Source organism: Babesia bigemina (genome assembly GCF_000981445.1).
Source record: "Babesia bigemina genome assembly Bbig001, chromosome : III".
Classification (NCBI taxonomy): domain Eukaryota; phylum Apicomplexa; class Aconoidasida; order Piroplasmida; family Babesiidae; genus Babesia; species Babesia bigemina.
In genome coordinates, this window is record NC_027218.1 from 879960 (window position 1) to 897577 (window position 17618).

The 17618-nt window shown below is 50.7% G+C and overlaps 2 protein-coding genes across 2 annotated transcripts; both read left to right on the forward strand.

Moving 5' to 3' along the window:
* Positions 1-243: 243 nt before the first annotated feature.
* Positions 244-1225, forward strand: BBBOND_0303590 (Mitochondrial glycoprotein, putative; the record flags this gene model as incomplete). The annotated part of the gene is made up of 3 exons (XM_012913187.1): positions 244-487; positions 524-583; positions 789-1225. 3 exons carry the CDS (start codon positions 244-246, stop codon positions 1223-1225), a joined length of 741 nt encoding a protein of 246 aa, XP_012768641.1.
* Positions 1226-1678: 453 nt separating this feature from the next.
* Positions 1679-17210, forward strand: BBBOND_0303600 (ATPase associated with various cellular activities (AAA) family protein, putative; the record flags this gene model as incomplete). Its single annotated transcript, XM_012913188.1, has 7 exons — positions 1679-14528; positions 14872-15601; positions 15637-15880; positions 16031-16406; positions 16442-16547; positions 16639-16859; positions 16900-17210. The coding sequence occupies 7 exons, from the start codon at positions 1679-1681 to the stop codon at positions 17208-17210; spliced, it is 14838 nt and encodes a 4945-aa protein (XP_012768642.1).
* Between the last annotated feature and the right edge of the window lie 408 nt (positions 17211-17618).

A 17618-nucleotide genomic window follows, 5' to 3' on the forward strand; every position in this document is an offset into this window, starting at 1 on the left:
TTGCCCTTGCCGCCCGTATACACTCCTTCAAGCCCACCTAATCACCAAATTAGCGCTCATAGCTCTACCAATCAACTTTCTGACACAAATAACGCCCTTTAAACAACATCAATGATACTGTTGTTCCGGGTGTGTGACCCCCATTTCCTTCTCGCCGCGAAATGGTCAAGCCTGGTCACTCATCCTTCCGCCGATTCCTATAGGTTTGCATCTTTTAGAGTAGCTTCCTAATTCGATTCTAAAATGACCGCCCGTGGTGCTATTTTCCGTGGCCTTCGCCGCTTCAGCAGCGTCAGCTGTCTGGGTATTCGTGCCAGCCAATTCGGACGATTCCAGCCCTCATTGTGCGCTACTGCTCTCCGCCAGAGCACCCGCACCTTCTCCGCCGAGTCTGAGAAGCTCCGCCAGCTCGTCCAGGGTGAGATTCAACACGAGAACTCAAACTACGAATCCCCCGCTAACATCAAGACCTTCCTGGAAAAGAACGGTTCGTTTCCGTTTCGCGTGTTCTGAGATATCGCAGAGTGGAAATTTATCGAGAAGGAGGGCGACGTCAACATGACCCTGGAGAAGACCGTCGACGGTACGTTGTGTGTACTTGGTATTAGTCATTTGGGAACTATTGACATTTTGTGTGTGCTTCTAAGGATATGTTACACGTGTATCGCGCGGGTTCGCATTTTGCGTGCTACATGTGGCAGCTACGCCGCATTAGTGCTTGCAACCGTAATGGCTCATGAGTGATCACATCGCCAATTTTGCACGACCTGTGATTTACACCTGTTCAGGCAAGAAGGTCACCGTTGACTTCCAGTTGGTGTCACCTTTCGAGACTGAGGGCGAGGGTGAAACCCAGGCTGAGATGACTGACTTCTCGGTCACTGTCGAGAAGAGCGGCGGCCAGGGTATCACCTTCTACTGCAGCACCCTGCAGAACGATGACAAGTTCAGATACATGATCTGCAATGTGCGTTTCTTCAGCGACGAAGCCTCCAAGAACTCAGTAAGTCGTTTCGCCAGCTCGTTTCATACGCGCCAGGTCTCCACCTACAACGGTCCCGACTTTGAGGACCTCGACGACAGCCTGCAGGCCACTTTGGATGAGTGGCTCGGCAGCCTCGGTGTAGATGGCGAGCTCTGCGACTTCATCGACTCGTGCAGCATCGACAAGGAGCAGCGTGAGTACATCTTCTGGCTCAAGGGTCTTGAGAAGTTCCTCGCTTAAGCGCGTGCTCAGTGACCACTGAAACTTAAATTGTTGCGCAACAGCAGGTTTAAACGATTTGTGAACTATCTGGTTAGGTATTCGCTATGTTTGCCTGTAGTTAGTGCCGTAATGTGGCTGTTGTTGTAGAGGCAACAGCGCAATGAGTGCCGACTTTCTCCCAAAAATGACACTTATTTGATATAAAACTGATACACATCTGTTTGTATTCTGATATAATAGGCAAATGGCTTCTAAAATAGGCGATGTGTCCGGTTTAGACACGGTTAGGTGCGCGCAGGTAGAAGGTTACATTGTGCGGCGTCGTACGAGTATACCCCCGCTGGCGACGATTGGAGTCTTCATTTTAATTCCTGGCTGATATAGCCTATACCTCATCATGATTCCTGCCGGTTGGGATTTCTAGGTTGCCCATTTGGCGACAACGCCGGCCCTTTATATACCTGAGCAACTATGGATGAGTTCAGGGTTTTGAACGCGTACTGCACGCGCATCGCAAACTGCCTCTCATCGTCCGCTAGCGAAGAGGCAGACAGTGATCTAAATGAAGTGGTTTCAAATTTCGAATTGTTGGTTGTGTCGTCAGACAAATCATCACCTGCGACGACGCCTTTTAGCGGTGAAAAGATTCCTTCTAGCGTTTTGAGGCTTTTCGGCGCTAGCTTCTACAGTGAGAAGAGGTTTCGCTGCTTATCTAAACTCTGTGCGTTATCAATCACGCGCTCCGAGAATACGGATATCTCGGCCGGCTGGTATAAGGTGCGGTTTGTGGTATGGTCATGCCTCTTGAATCCGTTCACGGCTTCGGATGTCACTAAGGAGGTGCCTGATCTTGTGTTGTCCGTTTTGGTGGACTTTGTGCATGCCCCTCTCACGTCAGCCGATAATGTAGTGGAGCGGTTGGTGCTGCTATGGCGGTTACGACGCGACGCACGGCTGCGCAGAGCAGCCAACCGGGCCCTGTATGAAACACTGAATCGTGACGACACAAGTGATATGATAGAGTTAGAGTTGAAGACTTGCAAAGACGATACTGATGAGACATCGCCATACAGGCTGCAGTTGCTGCGTATCTTGTCCGAGATCCTGAGGGCGCCCGCCCACCGGTACACGACTCTGTATCGCAAAGTGATGGATGATGTTGCAAGATATGGCTGGTTTGTCCCGGTAACCTCCGATGATCCTAACGAAGGTGGCGATTTCTGCGAACTTCACATCTCTGTTAGTGCTTCAGAGTTCGCTGACAATACTCAATCTAACCTAATACGCATAGGGAAACGCGTATCGTATCTGAGGTCTCCGGATGTGGTAACAAATGATTCCTTTGTGGAGCTGGATTACTCTTCGGAAGTGCTCTCCAGCATGCTGTGTCACGTGGACGTGCATATAGGGTCCGTGGTTATGGGCGACTGTTGCAAGGAGTTCCACATTCGTGAGCTTGCGAGGCGTCTAGGCATAGCGTCTGACTCGATAAGTCGCATCTACACCGACGAAAGCACCGATGTGAAGGCCTTGATCGGCCAGTGGGTATGCACCGACAAAGTTGGCGAGTTCAAGTTCAGCTACGGTATACTGTCGACAGCGATGCGCCTCGGCCGCTGGCTCATCTTCGACGAAAATTTGTCAGAGAGCATCGCGTGCCTGCTCTACAGCGTCTGTCAACTGGGACGTGTGATAATCCCCGAGCTGAACGAGGTGGTTGAGGCTTCGAGCAACTTCCACGTCTTCATCACTGCCAGGAACATCCAGAGCCTCACTGGTAGCCTGAAGCATCTGCCGAGAACATATGTACCCCCGCTGTCAGAAAGCGATTGCGTTGAGATAGCATGCAAGCGCTGGTCAGAGGTTACTCCCATTTGTGGCTCCTTGGTATCAGCCTTCTTCTCGCTGCGTGAAAGCCTTTGCAAACACCGAGGATTTAATTTTTCAGATCTGTTCAAGATCCTCCATCGGTTGGCGACATCGGGCGTGAGTTTCGACGGGTACCTCTCCAGCGCCACGAAGGGCGTGATGTTGGAGGCGTTCTACTGCGTGGTCCTGGCTTCAATGTCCTGTGACGAGCAGAGAAATGGACTGCTGGGCGACGTTGCCGAGCATTTCGGGGTTTTACCTTCTGCGAGTTACGACGTGCTGCCTCTCAACCAGATTAAGGCTGGTGAAAACACACGAGTGCACATGAAAGTGCTGCACCAGCTGATGTCGTGCTACCTCTGCAATGAGCCTGTGCTCCTGGTAGGAGAGACCGGTACGGGCAAGACTGCTATAATACAGCATTTCGCCAAGGTGGCAGGGAAGACGTTGAAGGTATATGTGTTCAGCGAGCAATCGGAGGCTGACGACCTGCTCGGGAGTTTCTTCCCAGACAACATAGCCGACGTGTGCTCAAACATATTCTCCCGCGCCTTGAATGTGATACTGCGTTCTTGTGTGGTGGAGGATGCGCTGCTGTGCTACCTCGACCATTTGGTAGAACTCTATCGACAGGGCCAGTACGCCAGGATACTCTCCATGCTATCGTCAACTTTGACGAATCTGATGGGTTCGGCCACTACTGAGATGGCCAATGAAGCTACCACACTACGCGTCGAATGCAACATGCGTTGCGGTGGCGATGCCGCCGTAAAGCACGGCTTTAAGCTGAGCCATCTCCAGCAACCGCTCGAATCGCTTCCTGCAGGAGTAATGGCGATATTCGAAAAATACACGTCATCATTGAAATCGTCTGGGCCGCAGCTGCATTTCAAGTTTGAGGAGGGGCTGTTGGTTCGTGCGATGCGGGAGGGATGGTGGATCCTGCTTGACGAGGTCAATCTGGCACCGTCTGACCTGCTGCAGCGTTTTGTTGGCGTGCTCTCCAATGTGAGCAATAAGTTCGAGCTCTACGAGTGTGAGAATCGTGTGGTGGACATCCACGAAGACTTCCGGCTGTTCGCGTGCATGAATCCGCCGACCATCCGCAAGGGCGACTTTGTGACATTTACAAGCGGCAAGAAGGAACTTCCCGCCAACTTCCGCAGCCACATGACGGAGATATTTGTCGATGAGATCGACACCCTCGAGGACGTCTCCATTGTGGTTGGCTCTTACGTGGATCCGGACGACCGCAGTGTCCCCAGCGCGGAGCTATGCCACTTTTACCTGAAGGTCATCGAGCTGTGTCGCAACGGTGAGTTGGAGGATGGGTCTTTCAAGTCACCTACCTTCACATTGCGTAATCTGGTGCGCACCCTGCACTATATGCAGCACGTGATGCAGCGGAGCCATCGCCCTCTTAAGGATGGCAGAGCGGCATTCGTGGAGGGAGCTCTGGCATGTTTCGCCTCGTCCCTTGGATCAGTCTCGTTTTCCAAGGTGGAGTCGTTGTTGCCGTCACTGCCTTCTCGTACATCTACCTCTTTCGAGGAGAGCGTGGATTACGTACGCGTAGAGGGATATTGGATTCGCAGGGGAGGGGAGCCGATTCACCGTCAGGAGCAGTTTATTGTAACTCCGAACATATCCAAGAATCTGCGACGTCTGTGCCGCATATTGAGCGGCCTTAGGGTGCCAGTGCTCTTGGAGGGTCCAACGGCTTCCGGCAAAACGTCATTGGTGCAATACCTCTGTTCGCTAACTGGACACCGATGCGTGCGCATCAATAACCACGAGCACACTGACCTGTCGGAGTATCTAGGCCAGTTTGTCTTTGATTCGGTATCATGCCAGCTGAAGTTCAACTACGGACCTATAATTACGGCTATGAAGGAAGGACACTGGGCGATTTTGGATGAACTGAATCTGGCACCCAGTCAGATCCTCGAGGCTCTCAATCGCATCCTTGACGACAACCGAGAGGTTTATGTTCCCGAGACCGGGGAGACCATAAAGTCACACCCCGAGTTCATGATATTCGCCACTCAAAACCCCGCAAACAGCATATACGGCGGTCGTAAGCAGCTTTCGAAAGCGTTTTGCAACCGATTCGTGCAACTGTACATAGAGGGTCTGGATACGGCCGATCTGCAGCAGGTGCTCCACCAGCGCTGCGCAATCCCGTTGTCACGCGCCGAGAAGATAGTTTCCGCTTTCCAGACAATTCAGTCCTGCCCGATGAACTCAATGGCGTTTGAGCGCCATTCGGTGCTGATAACGCTACGCGACCTGATTAAGTGGGCCAATCGCGTGCGTTCCGATGACGAGGGTCTTGCCTACTACGGTTGGTGCGTGATTGCTGAGAAACTTCGCAATCCAGTAGACCAAGAAACCGTTAAAGGCATACTTGAACGGTGTTGCCTTCTTTCCAAACCAAATAAGCCCAAGGAACTGGTCATCAACTTCGAGGCTGACAAGTTCTTGCGAAGCTTCCTCGAATCTAGTGGTTTGAGCACATATGATCTGTGCGCCCGTGAGCGTTATTTGTGGTTCGACGGTTCTACAAGCAGACTAGTTGCGCTTTTACTTTGTGCGCTGGAACACCGCGAGCCCGTGCTCCTGGTCGGTGAGACTGGCATTGGCAAGACCACCATATGCCAGCTCTTGGCCAAAATTTATAACCGCCGGCTCAACATCCTGAACCTGAGCAAGAACACTGAGGCTAGCGATTTCATCGGTAGTTTCCGCCCCATCAGAAGTTTGAAATCGTTCCACTCGCATGTAGGCATGCTGATAGATTACTTCGAGGACGACGTGCACTGCTCCGATCTTGAGTACCTGCGCGAGGTGATGACGACACCGTTGTCACAAGTCGATCGTTCCAAGTTCATGGAAGTTTTGGGCAGGGTATCCTCCCTGCTGAAAAGTGATGCGAATGTTGCGCCGGAGAAGAATGCTGATCGGGATGCAAAGCGCCAGAAGATGAAGTCATCTACTCCTGAAAGCATCCGTGTCATCATAAGCCAGCTGATGAGGTCGTTTTCAAACCAACTGTTTGAATGGGTGGATGGGCCCCTGACTAGTTCCATGGAACTAGGGGAGTGGTTCCTCGCGGACGAGATCTCCCTGGCAGACGACGCCGTGTTGGAGAAAATGAACTCGGTACTGGAGGCTGACAGTACGCTTACAATCCCAGAAGCGGGTGGCTCGACTTTGCGTATGCTGCGCGCCCACAGCGATTTTAGGTTTCTGGCGACGATGAACCCAAGCGGGGACCATGGTAAGCGTGAATTGAGTCCGGCGCTGCTTAACCGTTTCACGGTCATTTACATTCCAACCCCAGATTTTGAGAACTACGATGTAATCCGTCGCGTACTGGAGAACTGCGGCGGCGCTAAACCGGACTGGGTCGCCAGCTCAATGGCTGCAGTTATCCGTCTGTACAACGAGCGTTGCCCGCACCAGAAACTAACACTGCGTGATGTGATAAAGTGGGCTGAATTCATGGGAGAAGTATGTTCTCTGGACACTTTCCTCCAAGGTGCCCATGTTGTGTTCCTGGATAACATGGTTGCCGGTGCTTCTGGGGTGTCCTTAAGGGACGTCGTGGAGATCGTATCGCGATACTTGGAAGACGTAAATGTGGAAGGCGTAATATCGAGCTTTAATGACAATACCTGGGTCCACAAAGAACTAGATCGTTTGGGAGTACCCCCGTTGTCAAGCATCGCCTCGTTCACTCTGGGCTCAAAGAGCAGTTTGTGCATGGTTGGCAAAATTCTGCGTGCCCTGAAAGTCAACCGACCCATATTGCTTGAGGGGCAGCCTGGTGTAGGAAAGAGCGCTAGCATCAGTGCATTGGCGTCGCTCCATGGCACCAAGTTGGTGCGTGTCAACCTGTCGGAACACACGGATATTATGGACCTCTTCGGCTCGGATATCCCCCGAGCGGTTGACGGTAACTGGAAATTCGTTTGGCACAACGGGCCTGTCATTGATGCGGCTATTAACGGTTACTGGGTAGTGCTAGACGAGCTTAACCTAGCGAGCCAGCAGGTACTGGAGGGTCTGAATGCGTTGCTGGATCACCGTCGAGAGACCTTCATCCCGGAATTGGACCGTTTCGTAAAGTGTCACGAGAACTTCCGCCTGTTTGCGTCACAGAATTCTGCAGTTGATGGAGGAGGCCGCAAGCATCTACCCAAGTCCTTCCTGAACCGTTTCACCAAGATCTACTTCCCACCCTTGGATGAGAGCGACTGCTGCGCCGTCCTGGAGCACCTTTACACGACATTGCCTGCTCCTATGATAAGCAGGCTAGTCAACGTACTCTTTGAGATCAGAAGTAACAACTTTGGTAAAGGAGTGGAATGGAACCTGCGTGATTGCATGCGCTTCTGTCAATCGGTGGAAGCTGGCATCCCGTCGTCCGACTTCGATGACGCTTTCAGATTCACATTCATGTCGCGTTTGGATTCAAAGGACATGGTTACGGCAATTGCTTCGTCAATTGGTTTAACTGAAACGCAAATGGTTCCGCACGTCACGCAGCCATCTGCTTGGTGCCAAGCGAACAAAACAACAAATGAGGTGGATATGCATGTTGACACATCGACCGTGGCAACTGATAAATGTTGTGGAGCGAGTCGCAGTTCGTTCAGCTACGAGCCGATTTGGATGCAGAGTCAAGAAGATGTCTGCATCACGGTCAGCATGGCTGCTAGTCTAAACTTCCCAGTGCTCCTATTGGGTCCAAGTTTGAGTGGCAAGCAAAGTGTAATAAAGTGCGTGGCATCACGTTGCGAGCAGCAATTAACTGAGATCACAATGCTGCCGTGCTTCGACATCAGTGACCTTCTTGGCGGCTTTGAGCAAGTGGGTAATACGGAAGGCAACGTTTCTTCCGTCACCTTCCGCTGGGTAGACAGTCCTCTGGTAGAGTCGATTGAGCGTGGCAACTGGGTGCTCTTGACCCGCATCCACAACGCAAATCCGGCGATTCTAGATCGGCTGAACTCGTTGTTGGAAGTTGGCGGCACGTTGACCCTGAACGAAAGCGGTGACTGCAATCGTGTTATTCGACCTCATCCTAATTTCCGCATATTCATGACGGCGGACTCGGTGCAGGTTGGTAAGATATCCAAGGCGTTCAGGAACCGCTGTCTGGAGGTAAGCATGAACTACCCCAACTGCGTGCGCCAACTTCCCACACCGATTCCACAGTGCTCTTTTATGGAGCAACTATGCAACCAGATATCGGATTATGTGGCATCTCTGCAACCTCCAATGGCAGAAGGTGGTCATGAGGTAACACGTGACGTCAGCCTCAAGTGCTCAGAAGTAATAGACGGCGCCAGGCTGCTGAAAAGCTTTAGAAACTACACGTGGCATGATTGTGTACTGAGATCATTCTGCAGCGCTGTCTTGGGTTCGTATCTAACTCAGTTGTCATCCGGTGCATATAACCACGCAAATTGGCTGTTTTTGAAGCACTGGGCCATGATAGATCAACCTTTAGACCAGAGCTTATGTGAAGCCTCGGCATTCTTCTCTCGTGAACTACAGGTTACAGCTCTGAAGGTCTTGGAATGTTGCCTTGATTGGTGTTCGGTAAATCAGACTACACATGAGGATAGCGGTCTGAACCTGGTTACCGACTTTCTGGAGCGATGCACGGCCTTCGAGAATCGTGTGAAACGTGACGCAACCGCGGCGAGGTTGGATGATGAACATACGGACAGCGATAAGGTGTTCTGGTTTATTTTGAGAAGTTCGAGCACGAATTACAACGAGCGCTATTCCATGGTAGAGCACAAGTTAACACTCACCGTGAGCCGAAGTAATGTCGATACCATATTCAGCATATGCCAACGATCTTCGGATAATGCATACGAATTGCAAACCTTGCTGCACATGTTCCTCTTCGATTCCTTGCGCATGTTCGATGTACTGGGTACGTCAAACTACACTAATGCGCTTGTGGATTACCTTGTCAATACTTCAGTAAAAGGCGAATCCGTGCTGCCTATATTGTCTAAAATGCAGTTCCTGTTTTATCTCCTGCTTCGGGATGGCAAAAGTGCCCCCGAAACCATCGATTACTTGACGCGCAAAGTGTACAACGAATTGTTGGAAATGAAGGAGCTCCACGCTACGTCTGGCACCGCTATGGGTGATGTTCGAGGTGCAGTGGTAAAAGACGACTTCATGGATTACTCCACTGTGCTCGTTGGCAGTCCAATATATGACGAAGTAGCGTTAGCCTTGGAGTTGCATCGATATGGCATGGGCGATGTGATCGCCTGCCAACGCAATATTGTTATAGATCCGAAGGCCAACATTACAAGCAAGTCGGTGCTCGATTTCGTTGATGCCTATGTTAGCGGTGCAATATCCGACGCAGAATCCCTTGAAGAAGGTAAGCGCCCAGCGCTGTTTATGCGTCACGTAGAATCGCCCAATGCTGCCCTCTACAAATTTGTGATTGACCGCATTAGATTCTTGGGATGCTGGCTTTGCCACCAACTGCTGATGGGTGAGGTGGACAGTAAAATGCTCCACAAAGCGCATGATTACGCGTTAGGACTCTTGAACCTCCATGTACAGTTGCAGGGAGATTTGCCCAGTAGCTCTATTGCGGTTGTCTCAGCGATTTTGGTATCGCTGCGCCGGTTAATGTCAGGTGCGGATCCACATTCGTGCGTGTATGACGTAATGTTGGAAACGTGGTCGCTGCAAGACATCACAGGCGACGACTTGAAGCTGGACGCTGTCCAATACATGGTTGATCTTGTGGACGGCTCCGACCTGGGCGTCAAAAGGGACGACTCGGTTGAGGCACCACCTGTAGAGTCCTTGGACACAATATCTGGTGTGATGTTGTTTTGGGATGGTGTCTCCAAGGAAAACGGCTTGCCATCCCTACGAGATAACATCCGCCGCATAGAGTTGTTGCGTGGCATGCTGAGCGAGCACATGCCAGCGCCACAGTGGAGCGGCCTTTTTGCGACCCTGTACCTGGTATCGCCCATCGTTAGCAAGGCTCTCCATTTGGACTGCAATGCAACCAACGGATGTATAAAGACGTTGTACGCCTCCATAGTGAGAGACGAGCCGCCACAAACAGACATTATCGCCGCCTTCAAACATGAGTTGACAACGGATCATGATGCTACGAAACACAACCCAACAACGGACGCATACCACTCCGATTCGACAGTCCAACGCCTATCTGCCAAAGTAGTCGAGATATTGTCGGCGCTAACGCAGGCGTCTGCTGATAAGCGCATGTTGCTACTGAAGGACCTGTGGCGCATATGTGGGTTGCTACTCCTTGCAGCGATGCCCAACACTTCCATGATCATCACCGAACTTCGTAAAGGCCTTGACATTGAATACAGAAACAGCCTCTCGATGAAACTGAAGCGTCGATTGGACGCATTCGTGACTTGCGATACTCTGTCGGATGGTGAGGTTCGCAGTTCGTATCAGTTCCTTACGGAGAAGTTAGAGGAATTGGCGGAGTCAAATGATCATCGAACCTTTTCATTAAGATTTTATGCGTCTGCAGAAAATGTTAATGAGGGCTTTGGATCTCTGGATACCGTGGCGGTTATGCGTCGCATGCAACGGGACCTGGTTAAATTCGTACACGAAAATCTGAAATTGGGAGGAAATTATTCCGTTCGCTGCGATCACCATTGCCTATCGAACTTCAAAAGATACCTATTGCGCCAGTATGTGCTTCTGCCTGAAATAGTACGCCCTCTATTAGTCGGTTTAGACTGTTTGGCTTTTGGACTCCCAGAAAGTGCATCAGATGCGCCTAGAGTTATAGGCAACGTCCCCAGGTCGCTTCAACTGCAACGTGTATCTCAAAGATGTATGCAATTCCCGCTGAATCTGCTCAAGCGTGTTGATCAGGGTGATTTGCTGTCACTTGGGGCGCATTTCTATGACTCCGGCAGCGCCTACGACGTGTTTTGTTATCTCAAATGCATGGTTGCGAGTGTTCGTCACGACTTGTTACAACCCCCGTCAATGGAACCTTTGAAGTACGTTATGCTGCTTCTGTCAGGTATATCTTCACGTCTCAAGACCGAACGTGCTGAAGGGCAGGCCATGCGCATGTCGCTGTTGCAGTCGTGTATGGCGATGGCTCAGAAACGCGCTGACAAAGGTGTATACGATCTGTTCCCATCGCAACAGGAGATTGTAAGAGCTATCGTTCGCGACTGTGGACCACTTGAGGAGTACGAATCGTTGGAGCAGGATGAAGAAGAGCCTGTGGCAGAGTCCGAGCAGACCAGAGACATCCGCCGCATCAATGTGCTTTGCAAGCTCCTATCGCTAGCTGTAGCACCGTTGGAAACTGAACACTCAGAGAAGCCTGATGCTGAAACTGCTGATGGCGATGTGAAGCCGGAAGATGAGCTGATAATGACCCGTACTACCGCCCTTCCATCTCAGCGAGTAATCACGCAGCAGATGAATGCATCACTATGTCTGGCCATGGCATGTGGAACGCTATCCAAGGATATGTGTTCTTCAGAGGAATCTGTGTTCATTTCACGGCGACTAATGAAGGCGTCTGAAGAGCACTTTGGGTACTCCGGCGACAAGGTGGAGGGATCGTCGACCTCCTTTTATAACACGGTTGATATCCCATTCTGCCTCAAAGCTGGTGATATACTGGAGCGTTTGTCGGAACGTGTAAAAGCGTTACTCGATCAGTTCGGTAGCCAGCAGCAGCTGTTGGATATATCAGTGATGCTGACCTCGATGAACAAGATGAAAATCCCTTCGGTTACCCAGGTTCTCCTCGTTACCCTCTTGGAGAACTTGGTCGCTCGCGTGCACAAATGGAACTCCATTTCGCATAGTGGCATTTCTCTAAACGATTTGGCATCAGAACTGGAGAGTCTGATTCTGGAGATGCGACATCGTGAACTCAAAGGCTGGTACTCAGCTATAGACGACCGTGTCAGCTCTGTTCGCCAGGACGCTTACAGCTATCTTGTCTATTTCACGGAGATGTGCAGCGACGTGTACGATTCAAATGTTCCGCTGCCTACCCGTGTATCCAAGATTGTTGGGGAGATACTGCAATGCGTCTTGGCCGCACCAGTGGCGCACTTTGAGCCTATTCTTGGCATGTTGGAGACGGTGGTGCAGCTGTACCGCGACTCGACTCTGCCTACAGAAGTTGTAATGCGCACCGTTATGGAGAACGTATTGTGGTTCCTGATGTTGTGGATTCCTACAGTTACCTCTCACATATCTTCATTAAAAAAAGAGACTCGCAAGGAAGTCAGTGAATTGGTCAGGCGTATAAACTGGTCCGGAAATGATTACCTGTCGATCAGTGCGTTACTTCAGAAACAGAAGGTACATATGAGCTCGGTGATGCGTAAATTCCAGGAGGCGATCATGCAGCCATTTTCTTCCGTCTACACCCCGACACCCGACCAATGGTGCGATAAAGTTATCGAGAAATCCGACGACGGCCTCCATCAGCAACTGGAAGATGTTCCGAAAGAGTCTGTTGACAGTGAAGAAAGCAGAGATGAAACAACAGAGTCCGCCGATGCAAGCGAGTCTCTATTACTGGACAGCCTGCGTAGCAATGTCGAATACGTTCGCAAGAACAAAAACGAGATATCTCGAGTACAGATAACACGCTTAACCGGTGAAATCGGTCGGCTTCTAGGTGAGATGGGGTACAGCGCTGTGTCTGGGCACGACATAGGAGATTGGATTAGATGGCTTGATCTAGGTGCCTCGATGAAATCCCATGGTTGCACTGCGGCAGAAGAGGCGAGGGGGTATATTATGCGTTCATTGCACATAATGTTCGACCTCCACGAATCGTTCCGCGCCGACAAAGATAAGTTTGAGTATTTCAGCCGTAACGTTGACACTAACATCTTTGGCTACCTGGTGACAATGTTGCGGAGCGCGCATAACAACATACAGCATGACGTTGCGGAATTCGAGCGGTGCAACATGACGAAGTCCCTAGGTTCCATATTCAGCAAGGCGCCGGTTTATGAACTGGATAGTGCATGTTTTGAGCAATTATTGTCTTCTGTCGACGACATATACGACACGGCATTACAGGCAAATGATGCTGATTTACTTTCAGGATATATTGCTGATTCTAAATCACCGTCTGACGGTGCAGATCCAATCGCAAACAGCGACAACCCTCTTTGGGCTCGGGTGGCGGAGTTCCGGTGCTGGCTTGAGGGAACAGATGAGATGTCCGTACACAAGTGCTCAACTCGCACTAAATCCCCTCTGTTTGTATCTGGAAAATGGCTAGAAGGCGTAACAGCGTTCTGCGATGACGTGGAACAGGGCGCCGGTTACCCGGCCCAGGTCCTGCCCTTTTTCCGCAGGGACGCATCACGCATCCGGTACATCGTAGCCAATGCCAAGCCTATATCGCAACTACCAGTCATTGAGTCGGTAGCGTTCTGTGCCAAGGATCCTAACCTGCCGTTGGCGTGTCTCTACATGGCGCAGCTGATCGACTGCATCAGTAGGGTAACGCCGCCCGCCGAGGAGGGTAAGCAGGAATCACGAGAGGAGTGGAATGCAGGCACCGGCCTCGAGGATGGCACCGGTGCTAAAAATGTATCGGATGAGGTGGATCCCGAGGAGGGCATGTTCGACAACTTCAAGAACGAAACTGCCCCGGAGCACGGTGATGTCCAACGCGACAATCCGGCAGTGGATGTTGATATGGAATTCGAAGGCGATGTGCTTGACCTAGAAAACTCCAGGGAGTGCAGTGATATTGAGGAGGATGAGAATGTGGGCCACAACGACGAATTCGAAGACCTGCAGAAGCAGCGGTTGGACGCTGATCTTGCGGAAGACGACCCCTCTCCCGAAAACGATGGAGAGCCTTTGGACATTCATGGTTCATCCACTAAGGAAACAAAAGATGTCGCAGATGATCCTGATGCTGCTCCCACAGAGACGGCAGAGGGCGATAACGATTACACCAGCGAGGTAGACAAGCAACAGGATGCACCCCAGCAACAATCTCATCCCGCAGATGAACATCCCGAACAACTGGAAGGTATAGATGAGACCGAAGATGGTGATGGCGATGGTGAAGCAGCAGACGGACAAAGTGATGCTGGCGACGCAGGTGATGAGGATGCTAGCGGCCCCGATCCCGGTCTAGATTTAGGCGAGAACGATTTGGAGATCGACGGTGACGAAGGGGGTGATGTTGATCGAATGGATGAAGATGCTGTGGATGATGATTCTCAAGAAAAGGGAGAATCCATGGATGACCCCATGGGTGAGGGCGAAGCCATGGAAGAAGACACGGTATCCCCTGACGGCCCTGAGCCTCGAGGTATGTTTCACCGAGTATTATCCCCCTATGATGATATCAAGAGGCCTTTGATCAGTGAAATCACATGTCCTCGAGAAGGTAATATATCTGAGGGGACCATTGTTGCGAACATATTTCACGCGATACTACTGGGTATACCATTCCGTGCATGTGTCTTTACTTGATATATACTGCTTTGTTTCAGTGTGCATATGTGTTTTATGGCGGATCTGGTTTCTAATGATCCTTATGTGTGCTGAGGTGGTGCAATAGGTTGCCTCGGCCTTACCTGTTAAAGGTTAATGAGGGGTGTCACATCTGCTTACCACAATCATGCTGAATCATTCATGTGGATATGTGTCAGTTACAAAGCAGTGTTTACGTTATTCCTTTGCACTTTTGTTCGCATTTTCAACATAAAACAAGCCTAACTTTTGTGCAGCTCGCAGCCGGAGGGACTACCATGAGACTCCCTATGGTGTCGAGGGAAAGTCAGACTCTCAAATCCGCAACGAAGATTATCAAGGCACTGGTGGTAACAGCTACGAGGAGGATTCACATTCCGGTGCATTTTGGGGCGAAACGGCTCGAACCCAAGGCGGTAGCATGCTGAGCTTCCTGGATACAATCCAGCGACTTGACAATCCCTCCGGGCAGCACGATAATGAGAATGTAAAGGCAAGAAATATAATTGAATCAATGAGCGACGGCAATAACAAAAGCGAGAATGAGTCGATGCTTAACGAGCTTGACGACTCAAGTAACCTCGAGGGCATCTCGGCGTCTATGGATGGATCTGCTGCTCCCAACATTGATCTTATGGATGTGTCCTTAGCCGATAGGAATACACAGGAATCCAGCCCAATGGACGTTTGCGATGAGTTGGCAGATCAGAGCTCGACTTCGGATAAAAAATCTGGCTCCTCTCCACCCAAGGACGACGCGATCCGCACAGATGATCACGTCGACAGCGACGCTAATGATATGGGTCCCGATGTGTCAGCTGTTATGAGAGGAACGGTCACATTTGATGTGTCTGGGACTCCGCCTGATCTCCCGTCGAAGGCGCCCCGGTCCAGCAGCGATGTGAACAGGTCAGCCGCATATGCACTGTGGCATCAGTACCGTGACGAAACCAGCGCAATTTCGACCAACCTTTGCGAACAGATGAGGTTTGTTATAACTAACGTGTATAACCTTGTTTCAGAATGATACTTGAACCCTCGCTGAAATCAAGCCTGCAGGGTGACTATAAGACCGGGAAGCGCATATCCATAAAAAAGCTTATGGCGTTCATCGCATCCAACTACCAACGTGACAAGATATGGCTGCGTCGGTCGAAACCCAACAAACGCGATAACCGTGTCGTGCTAGCAATGGATAACAGCCGGAGCATGGCAGTGTCGAACGCGGGCAACCTGGCATTGAAGTCGTTCGCTTGCATATACCAGGTAAGTGTCCATACGCGATTCCTGCACGCTAACTGCGATCTGTTGTGTTCGAATTTGTTGCGCTAAATGGGCAATTGCATACGCGTTGGGATGTGATTGGCAACTTGAAGCTGCATTTGCACTTTAGGCGTGCGGTCTCACAGAGTTCAGGCCATGTCTGTTTTGGAGGTGGGAGAGCTGAGTGTTTGCAAGTTCGGAGGCGACGTGCCCGAGATGTTGCTGGAGATGGACGGCAGTGAGGACCCCTGCAACGTGGTTGCCGGGATGACCTTTGACGAGGAGTCACGCCATTCTCATGAGACTGGGCTGCCAGAGCTGATGAAGTACGTGTTGCGCTACCTAGAGCACCAGAAAGAGCGGCGTAAGATCCTGGTGATAATCTCAGATGGGAAATTCAACAAGGAGAAGGCGCGGCCGTGGATCCAGGCAGTCATCAGCAACCAAGTAGTGCCGTTGCTGGTGATACTGGACCCGGTGACGTCAAACCAGAGGTCAATTATGCAGATGAAACAGGTTCGGGAGATAAGTAAGTTGCCGATGTGCCACCATAACTCTATGCAGACGGAAAACTAACAGTGGAAACCTTCCTCTCGAACTTCCCGTTCCCGTACTACGCAGTGATCCAGAATTTGGATAGGCTGCCAAGTATTTTGAGCGATCTACTACGGTTTGTCTCAATGTGTGCTATTATCATGCGTATGCAGCCAATGGTTCGCACTGTCGAACCTGCGTTGATGTCGCTGCCGCGGATGCTCTAGGGTGCAATCGTTGCTGACCTTTTTTTGGCTAGAAAACGGCCGCAACAAGAAATCAACAGCCTTCAAAATGCGGTTCAAAATATTGTCGTTTCTCTTTCTGATATGTGGACTTCTAGCGGCGTTCCTGCCGTCTACAATCTCCACTGGCGCCAAGAGCATCATAGGAGGCATTGGAAATGCAGCCTTCCGAGCCACTAATGTCATAAATTCACTTGGATCAGGTGGGTTGATCAATGTTTCAAATGTCAACAAAATGTGCAGTGATGAACATTGCGGGCCAGACGATTAGCGGCGCTGGTACCATCGCTCACGGCTTCAAGAGGATGTTCACGGACGTGGACAACGGCACCAATCCTATAAACTTCGGAGGAGGCAACCTCGGCGCCTACTACAACTTCATGTACCCGGACAACGACGACTACCCGTGGGCGTGCGTTTGTAACGGTTTCGACCTCGAGAAGTACTATCGCAAAGAGCAGCCATATGTGCGCTGCCGTAACCAAGAGGACCTGTCGTTCCACAACTATCAGGCGAACTGTGATCCGGAAAGTGTCTCCAACAAGCCATTCTGACCTGAATGGAGTTCATGTGCGTTAAAGACCTTCTCTGGTAATACATCGCAATAAAGGTTCACGTGAATTCATCGCTGTGTATTTCTACACCACTGCAAAGGCATTCGGCATCCTATCTCTGCCCAATTTAGAATGGGTGTCATCTTTCGCGTAGGCAAATGTGTTGTTCATGGAGCCCAACGACGCCGGCGGCACGCAGCTCTCGTTTTGGTAGTTATGTCGCAGTGTTGCTGCATTAACAGCATATAAGTGCTCTATTCAATAATAATATAACTATTAGTCGAGCTATCGTTATGTAGAATGGCGTTGGTTGGCTCCTCGGAGCGGTTGGTGTGTATAGAATCTCTGCACACTTTGTATTTTTCGCTTTAAATGACCATCCGCTAAATGGGAATTAGATGTAAAAAC